At 36.9% G+C, this 16,318-nt stretch overlaps 1 protein-coding gene across 1 annotated transcript in view; it reads left to right on the top strand.

Annotated features, from left to right (window-relative positions):
• APBB1IP (amyloid beta precursor protein binding family B member 1 interacting protein) overlaps positions 1–16,318 on the top strand; it is a 112,800-nt gene that overhangs the window by 39,051 nt on the left and 57,431 nt on the right. Inside the window, exons 2-5 of the mRNA XM_027841504.1 lie at positions 1,380–1,451; positions 3,683–3,770; positions 8,743–9,038; positions 14,799–14,876. Of these exons, the coding sequence (XP_027697305.1) occupies positions 1,380–1,451; positions 3,683–3,770; positions 8,743–9,038; positions 14,799–14,876 (534 nt within the window). The remainder of the gene's footprint in view (positions 1–1,379; positions 1,452–3,682; positions 3,771–8,742; positions 9,039–14,798; positions 14,877–16,318) is intronic.

Raw genomic sequence — 16,318 nt, 5'->3', positions numbered from 1 at the left:
GTTTAAAGTATATAAATCCTGGTACTCAATCTCACTTTTACCTCTTTACTCAAAAAGACCTTTCTCTTATCACATTATCATGGAATATTACCCCCTTCCAGAGAATCAAAATTGTGGGTGATAGAAAAAAAAAACCAGGTTAGTGTGAATAGACTGCAACACATTGCTAATGCTGACTGGCACAGAAGATAGAGATAGGGACAGAACCTGGGGTTTCATTGGCATGGGGATCTCCCAAGTGAGCAAACTTCTCCAAATGCAATATGGCAGCTTTACAACTTACAGTTTTAAGGTTGCCTATCAAACATGGGCTAACTCCCAAGTGCAGCCAGAACCAGATTAAAATGTAATTGAGAAATATTTAACAAAATAAATAAAATGCAATAGCATATAGAAAATGTTAACATATGGTTTTCTAAAGCAATATGCAATGGCAGATAGTGGTCTGTGTTTCTATTTGAGTTTGATGCTATTGGCCTACACTACTAAGATTGTTATGAGAGGGACGCAGTGGATAGAGGACCAGCCCTGGAATCAAGAGGACCTGAGTTCAAATATGGCTTCAGACACATAACACTTACTAGCAGTATGACTAGGCAAGTCACTTAACCCCAGTTGCCTTGCCAGAAAAAAAAAAGTTAGTTGCCCAGGTCAGAGAGTTAGTATGTGTCAGAGACAGAGTTTGAACCCAGGTCTTCCTGGCCTGCTGTCCATCCACTGTACCATTCTGCCTCTGGGTAAATATGTTATGGCATAAAAAGATAGCTGTAGGAGATGTGTGATTGGAAAACAAAGCAGCTTGGTCATGCAGTGAGATGGGATAACAGATAACAGAGATAAATGGGCAAGATGAATTGTTGCACTGGTATCCAGGAAATATGAGAAGTCAACTAGCATTTATTAAGTACCTACTGTGTGCCAGGCACTGTGCTAAGTGCTAGGGATGAGAAAGCCCTCCAGCTTGTGGAACATATTTGGGAGTATAGGGGTGAGAATTACACACAGTGAATAAGGAAGCACCAACCTCAGTCAGGCTGGATTTGAACTCAACGTTGCCCATTTTGGTAATCATTAGCTAAGAAGGAGACTTAGTGGGACTCTTCAGTTCTGCCTGGGGCTAGACCCCAGAGTTTGGTTCATGTTAGCCCAAGAGCAGCCTCCAAAATCTCAGGACAGCCTTAGAACTATCTGGAGTCTTTGGGGGATTCTCAAGGGCCTAGAGAAGACCCCTATCTTTTGGATTTTTACCTTCAGGACTGAGCAGCATGAAGGACGAGGTTGCCTGGATGGGGTGGTTCAAATAGGAAAGTGGTGTGCCTTCTGTTCCTCCAAACATTTGTCCTCAAGCTGTGCTTATGTCCATGTTTCTCCCTTTTCAGATGGAGCAGACGTGTGAAGATATAGACCAAATGTTCAGCAATTTGCTGGGAGAAATGGACCTTTTGACCCAGGTAAATTATCCTTTGCTTTAAAACTTTCGAATCACTTTAGGGGAAAAAATCAAATGCAGTTTTAAGGTAAAACGTGACTAATCTTTCAGAACAATGGGAGGTAGAAATCTATCCTTTTTTTGGCACCCTAGCAAATATATATTGTGATCTTTTGTGCAGAGAAACAACAGTGAAAAAGTGAAAATGGAGTAATTCAAACCACCAGCATAATCCTTTTGCTCCCTGGCACCCTGTGGCCCTAAGCAATTACAGAATGGCCTCTAAAGCAGAGCACTTCAATCATTGCATTTTCCAAATTGTAGCCTTCACCTTAAAATCCCCGAGGCTTGAGATCCACAAAACATTTCATCTAAAGGTTTAACTCAGAAGATTGCAGCCATAAGGATAAAAATAAAAGCTAGCAGCCTATGTCCTGCTACTACTAGAGTTTAGGCAGACCCTTCTAAAAAGGCTAAGTTTTACATTTTGCTCTATAAACTCCCAGAGAGTGTCCCACAAAATTTCCTAGCTATAGAGGCTTTCATAGAAAATTCTCCATAGCCTCTTGTTTCTTTAGACAAAGATGTGTTCATTTTAAGTCATGAGAAGGGGTGGCGAAGGGAGTGGGAGATGGAAATCTCATCTCCCTGTATTCTGTCTACTTTACCCTATTTCCTCACCTTCCAAACTGTCTTCTGCCCCGCAAATTACCAGAACTTTTGAATGGAAGATTAGATTTAAACATGAGACTTCAGGAACACCCTGTATCAAAAGTATTAAGAGTCAGGGGAGGTGCCCTTCAATTAAGGAATGGCTGAACAAACTATGGTATATGAATGTAACACTATTGTGCTATAAGAAATGATGAGAGGGACAGTTTCAGAGAACCCTAGGAAGACTTGTTTGAACTGATGCAGGGTGAAGTGAGCAGAAGCAGGAGAACAAGACATATACATTAACAGCAGGAACAGGAATGTTTGTTCTGAAGAGAAGACTTGGGTGGGGGAAGAATTGAACATGGTAGCAATCTTCAGATACTTGAAGGACCATTTTGTGGAAGAAGGATTAGCCTTGCTGGCCTCAGAGGAACAATGGGCAGAAGCTAGGGAGTAATCAGTTTGGGACATTAGAAGGAAAAATGTCCTCAAAACTAGAACTGTTCCTGGGTTGTCCTCATTGGAAGTCTTCTGGCAAAGTCTGGAGAACCGCTTTTGGTTGTATTGTAGATGGAATTCCTGCGAAGGTGTGTGTTTGCATGGTGGCTTCTGAAGTCAGTTGCAAATCTTGAGGTTTTGGGTTTTCATTTGCTTTTATGAAAGGCTCAACACACAAAAGAGAGTAAAATTGTAATGACAGGCCACACAAGTATACTATTCCCTTCCACATCATGACTTTCCCCATCATGGTTTCGATATATCGCAGGTCAGCATAAGAAATTAAATGGGAATTTTTTTGGGTCACGCAAAACCAGCAGATGACACAGAAAATGTTTAGAAGCTCAGAAATGCATAAAATATATGTATAGTATTGTATAATATCAATATATTTTATCTTTTAATATCATAATAATATAGACTACTTCTCTGGTATGAAGGGAAGGCACAAAAATTTTAAGTGGATTTTCCAGATCACGCCCCTTAGCCCCACGGTGTGGAAGGGAAAACCATACTAGACCATTGATACAAAGGACATAAACATTTTTAAAAGCTTAAAAACTATAATATAAAATTCAAAGACCAAAATCAAAACACTTTTTCCAATGAAGGAAAATATAGTTCCTTATGAATTTTGCTTTTCTGCCGTATCTTAAGGTCTCCTTTTCACCAGCATACTGTCGTATTGCTCAGTTGCAGGATGCATTCTGAAGGAGCTCTTAATTTATATCAATCATTAGGTTCTCATCTTTTCTGCTTCTTCATAAATCCCTCCCAGGGTGGGAGCGTGGCTTTTGAGAATGGCCGCCTGCCTCTTCACATTCAACTTTTCTTTCTTTGAAGAATTATTCTTGGGAATTCATTTAAATCTTTCATCCTTAATTGCTCTAGAAACAAATTTAAGTTGGGATTTTGTATAAAGAAACAAAATGCATGGAGCAATTACAACTAAGGGCATAAAAGTCTTGTTTCCTCAGGAAATAATGTTTTTGGAGAAGCAAGTATGAGCAGAAAATGTTCACTTATGGAAATGTTAAACATACTCTGTTACAACAGTTGCATTATTGGTGCCTCTTTTTTTTGTTCTATTTTTAACAGAGTTTAGGGGTTGAAACTCTTCCACCTCCTGTGCCTGACCCACCTCATACTGAATTTAACTACAGTGTTGGTTTTAAAGATTTAAATGGTAAGTGTATGAATAATATAATTGAAATGTAAATGTTAACTAAAAACGTTATTTGGATTCCAGATGGGTTCACAGGTGGATTTTTCAAACTTCGAAAATTATGTTACATCGCACAGGCTTATAAATGTAGAGTTGTGGAAAGGAATCCAGTTCCTTCGATGAGACAGATGTAGCACTGACTAAAACTTGGCAGAATCAACACTAGAAAAAAGAAAATCACATACAAATTGCCCTAATGAATGTAGATAACAAAATGCTAAATAAAATGTTAGCAGAATAAAGCAGTACAAAAAAAATGTTTGTGACCAACTAAAATTTATATCATATTTATTAGACTGGTTTAATATTAGAGAAACCATCAATTTAATAAATCAAATAAATAATATGTAAAACTATATTATCATAATAATGGATGCAGAAACATCTGGATAAAACCCAACACTTATTTATGATGTATTTCTCAAAATTCATGGAAAGCCACTAACTCCTACTCCAGCGCCTCATCATGGTATGAAGATGAGCCCAGGTTCCTGAAGTCTGTGCTAGCACTGAGGCAGAAAAAAAATTATTAGAAAGATTAACACTGAAAAGAAAGAAGTCAGAATATTATTATTTGTCATTGGCATAGTAACATCTAGAAAGTCTAAGTGTCTGAACAAAAAAAATTAATTGAAATGCTAAATGAATTTAGCAAGTTTGTAGGAGAGAAAGTGTACCTACAAACATTCACATTCTTTTAGACATCGAAGATCAGAAAATATTCCTTTAAAAAGGAATCAGCAATAGCTACCAAAAAACCTCAACTACTAGCAAATTGACTTATGTAGACAAATGTGGCCTTTATTAAGACAACCATAAGACTTTACTGACAGAAATAAAGGTCTTAATAATCAAAGCAATATTTAATGCTAATGAATAGTTCAGATCAACATAATAAAAATTATAATGCTCTATAAATCAGTTTGTAGATTTAATAGTATACTAATTAAAATACCAGTGGGTTTTTTCCATAATACTCTGATAGGTTTCGCTTCATTCATAGATTACTAAGCAGAGGATGAATGGCCATTTTCTATCTATGTTGTAGAAAGCATTCCATGGATTAGATGGGTGGCCTGTGAGATTCTGTGAACTGTATAAAATCGTAATGAAATTTATATGGGAAAACAAAGTATTATAAAGGTATATGGGGGGGAGTGGGGGATGGATTTGAGCATATTATAAAGTCGTCGTCACTAAAACTATCTTATACTAGAAGGAAATTTTAAAATTAGCCAGAACAGAAAAAGATTCAAGACTTTAGACCACATAACGTGTAAAAGATTAGTTTTAACAAGTTTATAGAAAATAAAAGCTGGACGAAGTACTCATTATGTAATAACCAGTAGGAAAATTTGTTATCTATATAGTAAAAAATAAAATTTAGCCCACACCTTCTGCACAGTGCCACAGTAAATTCCAAATAAATTTGAGACAAAAATCATTATAAAAGAGGAGTAAAATGGAATAATATATTTATCTTAGCTGTGGAAGTGAGATGCAGTTTTAACTATTAAGCAAATAAAAGAAATTATTTTGGAAAAGGTAAGATTTACTGAAGTACACAAAAATTAAAGGTTTCTTTACAACAAAAAGTGGTATAAGCAAGGAAAAAATGCTAGAAAATATTTAAAGCAAGTATGATAAACATTTAAAGTATTGTAAGGCAAAACCTAGTCCCAGTTACTTGTAAGAGCAAAAGATACAGACAATTTATAAGCAAAGAAAACAAAAAAAAATTTTTTTTAATCACCAGAAAGATATTCAGCTCTACTAGTTATCAAAAAAACAATGCAAATTAAAGCAACTCTGTGGTACCTCTCCACAAACCCCTGACAAAAACAGTTCAAAATTACAAAACCTGATGCTGGCAGAGTTTGCGGAAACATAAATTGCTGGTGGAATTGCAAAGTGATAATCATTTTGGAGAGCACTCTGCAAGGCTAGTATAAGAAACTTTGGGTTTTATTTTTTTTAATAGTCATACCAAATAGGATATTGAGAGTGTGTGTGGAAGGGAGAGGGGCATGTTCAAATAAGAATTTGAAACAAAATATACAACAGGGAATGACTGAATAAGCTGGCATATTAATGTCATGAAATGGTAGTAAGTGATTAAGAATGACAAGTATAAGGAATATCTGGACAGATCCATATGAAATAACTAAAAGCAAAGAAAAAAATCAGATCAGCCGCATAGTACCAACTAAGCCTATGTTAAAGGGAAAATATATACATTGGGATGAGTGGATGAAAAGAAAGTTAAACAGAGGCATGGGGGAATTACCATAATGTTGTTATGAACATTTTAGGCATGGAAATTAATATATTCAAATGTAAATAACTGTAAAATGTGTTTTATTTACTTTGCCAATGTTTAAAATTGAGTTTATGACTAATTGCAAATTTGTTCCATTTAAAAATCTACATAGGGAAAAAAAAACCCTGAATGTTGTGATTATGTAAATAAACATTCACTCTAAAAAATACATATGGCTTCAATCTTAAAAAATAGAAAAGATTTTGAAAGTCAGAAGCAGGACCCAAAAAAACCTATAGGTTTTAGTTAAAATAATGGAGAAGCGTTAATAGGGTTTTGCTTCCCTAACTTTAAATGTATTAGCATATTACTATTGGTAATTAAGGAACATTTAATCTGAATAAGTAGAAAGGCTTCCTATATTATAAATATTTTTTAAGAAATATAAAAATAGCGGCAGCTAGGTGGCGCAGTAGATAGAGCACCAGCCCTGGAGTCAGGAGGACCTGAGTTCAAATGCGGCCTCAGATACTTGACAAATTACCAGCTGTGTAACCCTGAACAAGTCACTTGACCCCAATTACCTCACCCCAAAAAAGATATGGAAATATAATATTTTGGGGTTTTTAATTAAAGGCACATATATTAAAATGGCAATTAGATCAACCAGATTGTGTACCTTTGAGTCAATCAGTCAAGAAAGATTTATTTAGCACCTATTATGTGCCAGGCACTGTTCTAGGCTGTGGAGATATAAATGCAAACAATAAAACAATAAAACAATTCCTGCTGAAAGGTGCTTACATCCTAATAGAGAAGACAACAAATGTTTATGTACATATATGCACATGCATATATATGCATATTTGGGTATGTATATATACACATATGTACAATACTATCACAACCTTTTATACTTATGCTATATATCATAAGTATAATTTTTTTGTTGTTTTTGTTTTTTTGTTTTAGGCAGTTGGGGTTAAGTGACTTGCCCAGGGTCACACAGCTAGTAAGTATCAAGTGTTTGGTCTGAGGCTGGATTTGAACTCAGGTCCTCCTGACTTAAGGGCCGGTGCTCTATCCACTGCACCACTTCGCTGCCCCTCATAAATATAATTTTAAAATACAACATGCACAAAGTAGTTAAATCTATGGTAGGTTGGGAGAAAGGGCTCTATCATTTGAGGGAGGGAATCAGGAAAGGTGTTATGTAGAAAGACCTCTTTTAATGGCAAAGAATAGTTTATAAGTTGTATGATAATTGTTAGTATGTTAATAGATATTTTGAAACTATTTGGTAACAATTTCTTTTCATAGATACCTACATATTCCCCCCCTGGAATCTTTTTTATATTTAACTTTTATTAAACTTCAGTATGTCAGGGGTCTATAATGTCATTTGTATGAAGTCCCCTTCCACTGATGCACACTGCAGTATTTCTATGATTAGCCATTGGGACTATCTGTGGCCAAAAATTCATCATCCCACAGCCGTCTAAGAGATGAGATTGAATTTAGCTAAGCTGGTCTTCCTACTATAGATATATCTATCTCTGGACCTTTCCAGCTTGGCAGGATCTACCAGAGATAATAGTTTATTGGTATAGCCTTAGAGAATCTTATTGATAAATTCACTTTTCCGGTCTTCTCCAGTGCCTTTCATGCTTCATCCAGGTTTGTTAGACCACACAGAGTTGCCTTTATGTTTTTGCATATGGTACCCTCACCTGGAATACCCATCTTTCCCATTCTTTCTCTGAATCTATGTCCATCTTTTTTTTTTAAACAACCTGGCTCATATATAATTTTTTTTTAATTTTTATTTTTAGGCGATTGGGGTTGAGTGATTTGCCCAGGGTCACACAGTAAGTGTCAAGTGTTTGGTCTGAGGCCGAATTTGAACTCAGGTCCTCCTGACTTCAGGGCTGGTGCTCTATCCACTGTGCCACCTAGCCCCCCCCCCATATGTAATTTTCTAAGAGCCCTTTCCCAGTAGATAAGTCATCAAAAGATATGTACAGTTTTCAAAAGAAGAAATGCAAACAATCAACAGTGATATGAAAAACTGCTCCATATCACTTATAGGAAGAGAAAAATTGATTAAAACAACTCTAGAATGTCATGTCTCACCCATCAAAGTAGCAAAAGATGATGAATGAAATAATCCATATGAAATTTAAGCTGACCTAGAGATTAATGTACGCAGTGACTACAAACATAACAAATATAAGCAGGTGATCTCTGATAAAGATAATGAATAGTTTTGGTGCCTTAAATAAGACGATGAAAAGCATTACTCTCACTAGGAATGCCAAGGGACTGTGGTGGCAAAATGTTTCATATGTTTCCAGACATAGTTGCTGTGCTGGCTAATGTGTCTTAATTTTTAGTTAATTACTTTTAATTAATTCTTACTTTGTTACAAGGGAGGGTTTATTGGTGGGAAGAGTGGGGAGTGTGATAAGGGAGAAGGAGACAGACTTTGAATGGATTGGGACTGACTGGTGTAAACACACAAAGCATCATTAAGCCTTTTTCTTTTAAGTTTCCTCCCTCCAAAACATCTTTTACTCTTCAGCCCCTCAGCACTTTCTGTGCAATTCCTTACCACTGAGTTTGCCGATTGCCTGTTTTAACGATTTCTTAAAGTACTTTTTTTTATTTTAACAGAGTCATTAAACGCACTGGAGGACAATGACTTAGATGCTCTAATGGCTGACCTTGTAGCAGATATAAGTGAGGCAGAGCAGAGAACCATCCAGGCCCAAAAACAAGCTTCTCAGCACCCGCCAAACACAGCATCTCAGTCGTCATCAGTCCTGGGCAGTGGAGCTTCCCTTGGTTATAAGGCAGATTTTACCAGCGCGGGTTTTAGCCTTTATGACGATGAATTGCCTCCCCCACCTGCAGACCCTGTATTAGACCTTCCACCCCCTCCACCTCCTCCTCCTGAATCTCTCACTCAGGTAAAGTTGCCTGTCAGTTTACATTGATTCTTAGCACTAATACTCTAACTTTTGTTGTAATTTCTTACATCATCTCGAGTCTTTATCACATTGATTCAAATCTGTGATTCCATTGGTGTAGGATAATGATGTTAAATTCAGATAGTGACAGGGGCCACTAAACCGTACGTAAAGATCCCTGTGAGACTTGTAAAGCCACATATTAAAATTATTCATGCTTTATTGTATTTTTATTGTGTTAAGGATTTCCCAGTTACATTTTAATCTGGTTTGGGCTGCACTTGAGAATGTTGTGGGCCATGGGTGGCCAGTGGACCATGCTTGATACTTCTGGTGTATGGAACTTAAAGGGAAGAACCCTTTCTCTGCCTATGCATATTGGCCACTGTTTTTGAGTGTACAGTATCAGAAAGTTGCCTGGAATGCTGAAAGATTAAGTAACTTGCCTGGGATCATGCCGCCAGAATGTGTCAGAGGTAGGGCATGAACCAAGGTCTTTCTGATTCCAAGGTACCATCATACCACACTACCCTTCTGTATAAAAAGGAAGGAAGGATGAACAGAAGGAAGAGAGAAAGGGAGGGAGGATTTATTTAATGAATGCTGTGTGCTGGGTACTGTGATAAGCATTTTATAAATATCTCATTTGATTCTCACAACCACTCTGTGAGGCAGATGCTATTATGATCCCTGTTTTACAGATGAGGAAACTGAGGCAGGCAGGTGAAGTGACTTGCCCAGGGTCACATAGCTAGTAAGTATCTAAGTCTGGATTTTAACTCATCTTCCTTATTCTAGGCCCAGCACTCTAACCGTTGTGCCACCTAAATATACTATAGCTGACTATAGTAATAGCACATATAGTGACTTACGGTTTGCAAAATGCTTTGCACATAATTATCTCCTTTGATCTTCTCCACAACCCTTTGATGTAAGTGTTATTTTCTCTATTTTATAGATGAAGAAACTGAGGGAGAGAAGTTAAGTGACCTGCCTAGGGTCATATAGCTGGTAATGTCTGAGGCTGGATTTAAGTTCAAGTCTTCCTGACTCCAAGCCTAGCATCTTTCCTATGCTACTTAGCTACCCTAGATATATCACCTAGCTACCCACATTACATCGAACAAAGCTTAGGTAGCCCCCTTGCCACTCATAGATCACAATATGACCATTCAGTGACATCTTCTGCTTTGAGGAACTCCAAGACTACTGTTCTTATTTAAAAGCATTTAAGCATCAGGTCAGGACTTGCTGTGATTTAGAATGGCTCCAACATAGAAGTTGAAGAAGAGGCCGTAACTTAAGCATCTAGCATTTCAGAATCTTATATCTGTCTTGTTGTATCTGTGTTGTACTAAATAACAAGATAAAATTTGAAAAGTCCAGTCAAAACTCTGACTGTTTCCAAAGCTTTGGATTATTTGACCACATTCTCTCCTCCTGTCTTCTCCAGGACTTACACCATTGGTCATTCCTTCTCTTTCAACTTTCATCTTTTTTTCTCTCTTGGTTCCTTTCCTCCTGCCTACAACGTTGCTAAAGTCTCTCCAATGCTAAATCAAAAACCAAAACAAAACAAAACAAAAACCTTCCCTTCAACCCTGACACTCCATCAAGCTGTTGTCATTTGTAGATAAATGTGTAATTACTATTTTTAAAAAATTATTGCATAGCATATGTGCTTTAGCAGCAGTGATTTAAAAACACAGATAGTATCTCCTTTAAATTCTGTGCACTTAGCTCATTTTTTCCATAAATACTTCCCATTCATTACTAATAATGGTAATATCAGTAGTAGTCGAACCCAATCAGTGTGATGCATTGACAGTTATCATTTCAGTAGCAATAGCTTAACTTCTAGAAAGAGTAATTTATACTTGTGATCCCTCTCTAATGTAGCTTTCATTCTTCTTCCCTAATTGAACTGCTTATTCAAGTACCCATTCTCCCAGCCTGCTGGTCAACCTCAATAGAGCTACCCCAAGGATTAACTGCTATCTCTAAGATCCCCAGTGACCTCTTAAATGCCAGACCAGTGGCTTTCTCAGCATCCTTTTTGACCTTTGTGTAAGACTTCGACAATCTTTGCTTCTGCTTACATTATGCTGTGTTTTCCTGAGTCTCCTCTTAACCTAACTAAAAGATACTTTGCCTGGATTTCTCTTCTGTCCTTATCACATTGTACATTGTATTACTTATTATATATGTCATACTCACTATTAGAATGTAAGCTTTCTGAAGACAAGGACTGTGTCAGTTTTAAAAGTGTTATTAGTGCTTTGCACATAATTAAGACTAATTACTTTTGTTGAACTTGGTATTAAATTTTATAGACAAAATGTCAAGTTTTCCAGTTTCTAAAACACCCAAATCTGGAAGCCTTACAACCATAAGGTACTTCCATATGATCCTTTTATTAGGTTAACATTGCTACATTCCTCAAAAGTAAAGTCCATCAGGACTTTGAATTCTGAATCCCTGAAAAAAATTGCAAAAAATCCAAAAGCAAAGAATGTGAATTACTAACCAAATACTGTAACAGCCAAATGCTGTAAATAGAAATTAAAATTTATTAGCCAAATACTGTAACAGCCAAATATTGCAAATGGAAAGTAAAATTTATTAGCCAAATACTGTAAATAAACATAAAAAGTCAAAACAAAAGTGAAAATAGTATATTGTTTTTAAACATAGTTAAGACTTGTAATTTCACAGCTTATATTTCTTTTAACATTTCTTTAAAGCTGAATAAAATTTCTGGGATTTTGCTGATGGGGGTTATTCATCCCCATTTTTTACTTTTACATAGAGCTTTTATAAGGTGGGGTGAAAGTCCATAGGTTCCTATGCTGAAAATGGTTTACATGTCTTAATAAATGAGACATGTAAATGTGTCTGTGAGCATGTGTGGGTTATTTGGCTATTTTCAGTATTTATTTTAATTTAAGTATAAAAATGTTCCTATTTATATGTGGGGACTGTCTTGATAATAGCCATCATCTGTTTTTAGGACTTTGATTTATCTTGTATAACACACTGATGGATGTTTAGTAGAAATATGTTTTTAATCACTTGGCAATGTTTCTTTTGATACTGAATATTTACTACTTATTCGTGGTTTCTTTTATCTGGAGCACATGGAGAAAGACAAATTTCATAAACAATTAACTAACTGTTCACAGTAGGGAGACAAAGGTTTCGAGATGTTCTCTGTGCCTCATGTTTTCCGAGGTAATTATTTAGACTCTGCCCACAGACAGGGTCAGATTTATGTACCTGGATAAGCGGTGCGAACAGAGGAGCTGGCTACGAAACAGAATCCTCTTTATAGAAGTCTTCTCAAGAACTATAGGGATATACTCCTTTTATTTCAGTCTTCCCCTATATTCTTCACTTAAAGAAAAAGAAAGAAAACTGCAGTAACAATAACTTTAGTTTTTAAGAGCCTAGTATCTACTCACCAGACCAAGCTATAAAAACTCTTTTTGTATTTTCAAAGAGAAAATAGCTTTTAGCCTTCAAAAGAAGGCATAATGTCTATGTGTGAGCCACTGTATATGTAATTAGGAAGAAATGGCTCTGGCCTTTGTCACAGGAGTTCTACCATATGTTCAGATGTGAACTCAGTAGTAATGGCAGATCTCATGGAGAGGCTGTTTAGAAAGATAGGGGCTTCTGCCTCCTTCTCACTGGAGTTAAGAAACAGAAGCATGGTTTGGGCATAGGGTTATCACTCTTGTGTCCCCTTGAACTCTTTCTGACTTCTCATAAGGGGCTACTTCATTAGTACCAGAAGGTACTTACAGAAGGCTTACTCCATAGGACCAACGAAGGGCTAAAAGGTTCTTTCAGAAGCCCCCAGACTGCAATTCTTTTTGATTTTGTTCCCCCATGAAGTGCTGAGTTCTACATGTAACACTAAGAGGTTATCTCAATAGAGTGGAAAGAGTGCCCACTCTGCAGTTAAAGGACCTAAGTTCAAATCCCATCTCTGAAATTTACCCTTATAACTTTGGACACATTATTAGCCTCCCTGTGCCTCAATTTACTCTTCTGTAATGTAAAAGGGTAGGGTTGGACCAGATGTTCTCTGAGGTTTCTTCTAGGTCTACAGTCCTCTGTTCAAATGGGACCCTCTATCTCTGGTGAGAAGTATTAGAAAAGTACCTTATTGCCAAGGGCATATTTATGTGAAAAAAATGGTGATGGCCATTGGTATCATCAATATTTCCCACTTAAAATGAACTGTATAAATCAATACTTCATAGATCCATGATTTTGTTAGTGTGAGTCTTCTGTCCACCAATTTAGATCTCAATCCCTTTGTGACTCAGTGAATCATCTTCATGAGTTGCTCACTGCTCTTGACTGCAGAGGTAATATGCCATTCTTGGAAATCTTGGCTACCAACAACATATCTATGTGCAAGCGTTGAAAGGACCACATAAGACAGTCTTTGCTGTACCTTATAACATCAAAACTATCTTGTTTTGTGGGCATATAGTAGGCACTAAATGTTTGTTGAATGAATAAACAAGTGAGTGAATGAATGAATGAACGAATGAGAAAATAGACAGATAAGAGCCTGCGCAGACCCTGATGGTGTGATTCTTTTCAAGTGGGGACTTCGGCAAAATCTATTATAATTCTGTAATGTTAGGGGATGATTAAATACAGAAGACAAATACCAGCATTACTTGCACATCAAATTTTCTGGAATCCAAACAACCAGAAAGCCCTAATGACCAAAGGTGTTTTTTCTGCAAGGATTTTAAATAAAACAATGACAATGGCATTGAGTCATTATAGATTCAACTCAGTTTCTATGCTTTATTTATCTGTTGTAATGAAGTGGAATCATTGTCCATAGGGATAACCTGGAGGCATTGAGAGATCCTAAAATGCCCGCCAGATATTTAAAAATTGGGTTTTGCATATTTTTAGGATTAAGTGTGTTTATTATGTTGTAGTTCTTTGAAAATTGGTGACCATTTAGAGTGTATATGACCATACTCAATTAACAGAGATATTGAATTCATCAGAATGCTCCATTTTCCAGTAATTCTGGATTAACAGAATTGCCCTGTTTGTGCCCCTTTTGGATTTCTTATTACTTTGTCTTTTCCATAGAACAACTTCAAATTCAACCTGGGTTTTAAAGAATATCCCTCCACCCATCTAAATCTGCAGGTCCTTAGAATTCCTATTCTCAGTACAAAAACATGAATTAATCAAAAGGCATCATATTGACCTGGAAATATTTTCCCATCTGCACCCTGCCTGCTCACTTGGTTTTATTTCTGTTTTGCTATTATCTTCTCCATTTGTATTTTTTTAAGGAACAGAGAGGCTTATTAGATTTAATTCTGTGAGCCATTGTTCAAGTCCTCCTTACCTTTTCAAAGGGGATAGCCAGTGATTGGCTTCCTTATTTATTTTGAGTGGAGGATATTCCTTGAACTCTAGATTTGAAGCTGTATTATAGAAAAGAAGTTTTGGAAAAGGAAACAAACAGGGTAATTTTGTTATTACCACATTAAATTTACTATATAATTTTATATGCAGTCTTCATTTTTGTTATTTGTATACTGAAATGTTCATTTATTGATGACAATTAAGTTTATAATAAAAAATTTTTTTTAGAAAAGATGTCTCCATACTATGGCCTTTTGTCAGTGTGTAGCAGCACTACTCAGATGACTACTGATAGTCATCAGTTTTATTTAAAGGCTTATGTTGAGTGTCTTACTGTCATTACAGGAAGAAGAAGAAGCGCAGGCTAAAGCTGATAAAATCAAGCTTGCCTTGGAAAAGCTGAAGGAGGCCAAGGTTAAAAAGGTAACAAATACAAGGACCTTTTATCAGAAGTTTAATTATAATGCTGTTTCATTATCTCTCATGTTAAGATGAGCGTTGTGAAATAGCCCTTTCTAAATGTTTCTTTTTACCCTCGAATTTCCAGAGATAAATAAAAGTTATTTGCATTTTGCCGTCACCGGAAGCGGAGGGAGGGAGTATTTGCCTAGTGGTGGTTTTGTTGAAGGGGGAAGCCTGACGTGAGCCAGTCCCTGCTCTTTGTCGTAGGTGAATGCCTACAATGCTTGTTTATACCGCCCATTTCACATGAATCACTATTTGGTTGGTAGCTATGATGCATCTGTGTTTTGTCTTTACCCCTTGCTTCCTTATCTTTATAATGTGTATAATACTAGCTCTCTCCTCCCAGAGTTGTGATTGAGGATCAAATGCCATACGTCAAGCTCTTTTGCATCCCTTCAAACACTTACTTATAAATGGTAGCTGTTATTATTATGATAATTATAATAACATCTAAGGTTTATATCTGGCCTTTTTTTTTTGCTGTTTGGTAAGGCAACTGGGGTTAAGTGAGTTGTCCAGGGTCACACAGCTAGTAAGTGTCAAGTGTCTGAGCCCGGATTTGAACTTGGGTCCTCCTGACTCCAAGGCCAGAGCTCTGTCCACTGTGCCACCTAGCTGCCCCCTGCAGGGCTTTTGATGTACATTATTTCACTTCACCCTCACAATAACCTTTTAGATATTTATCATCATCCCCATTTTGCAGATGAAGAAGCCGCCCGTAGAGAATCCTTCTTCTGTTAGAAGTTTCTTGACAGAAGAAATAGGTGGAGGCCCTGAGTTTTATTCCCAGCTCCATCACTAACTAGGTGTATGACCTTAGCCAAGTCACAAATACTTGGGGGCCTTGTTTTTTATAAAATAAAGGGGTTGGATCTCGAGTCCTGGGATCCTCCTCTGACTGCTTTTGATTAGGATTCTCCTGGGAGGGGCCCGACAAGACCACCTACACTGATCATTGCCATTTCTGATAACATCTAAAAGAAAGAAAGGGGGAAAATCTGAAAAATGAAAGATTTTTAAAAACTTGAAAGAATTCACTTCTTTTAAGCAACTGAATTATCTACCAATCAGTTAATCAATAAGCACAGGCTTATTTTAGGTAATACAAGGATGAAAGAATGAAATAATTCCCATGCTCTGAGTGAGACAAGAAGCACATCTATAAGTAGTGCACAACTGGGCAAAGCCTAGACTTTCCTACCTTCCCTACTTTTCCAATCTTCTCACACCTTACGCTTCTCCCTCCCCGCTACCATTTCCGCCCATACCTAGAACTCTCCCCTCCCTCATCTCTGCCCCCTGGCTTCCCTCTCTTCCTCAAAATATCTCCTTTTACAAGAAGCTTTTCCCAACCCCGCTTAATTCTAGTGCCTTCCTTTTGTTTAACTCAGACGTGTCCT

This window comes from Vombatus ursinus, unplaced genomic scaffold, assembly GCF_900497805.2.
Source record: "Vombatus ursinus unplaced genomic scaffold, bare-nosed wombat genome assembly UNPS02014861.1, whole genome shotgun sequence".
NCBI lineage: Eukaryota > Metazoa > Chordata > Mammalia > Diprotodontia > Vombatidae > Vombatus > Vombatus ursinus.
The sequence above is the reverse complement of the archived record's forward strand: the minus strand, read 5'-3'. Positions and strand labels throughout refer to the sequence as shown.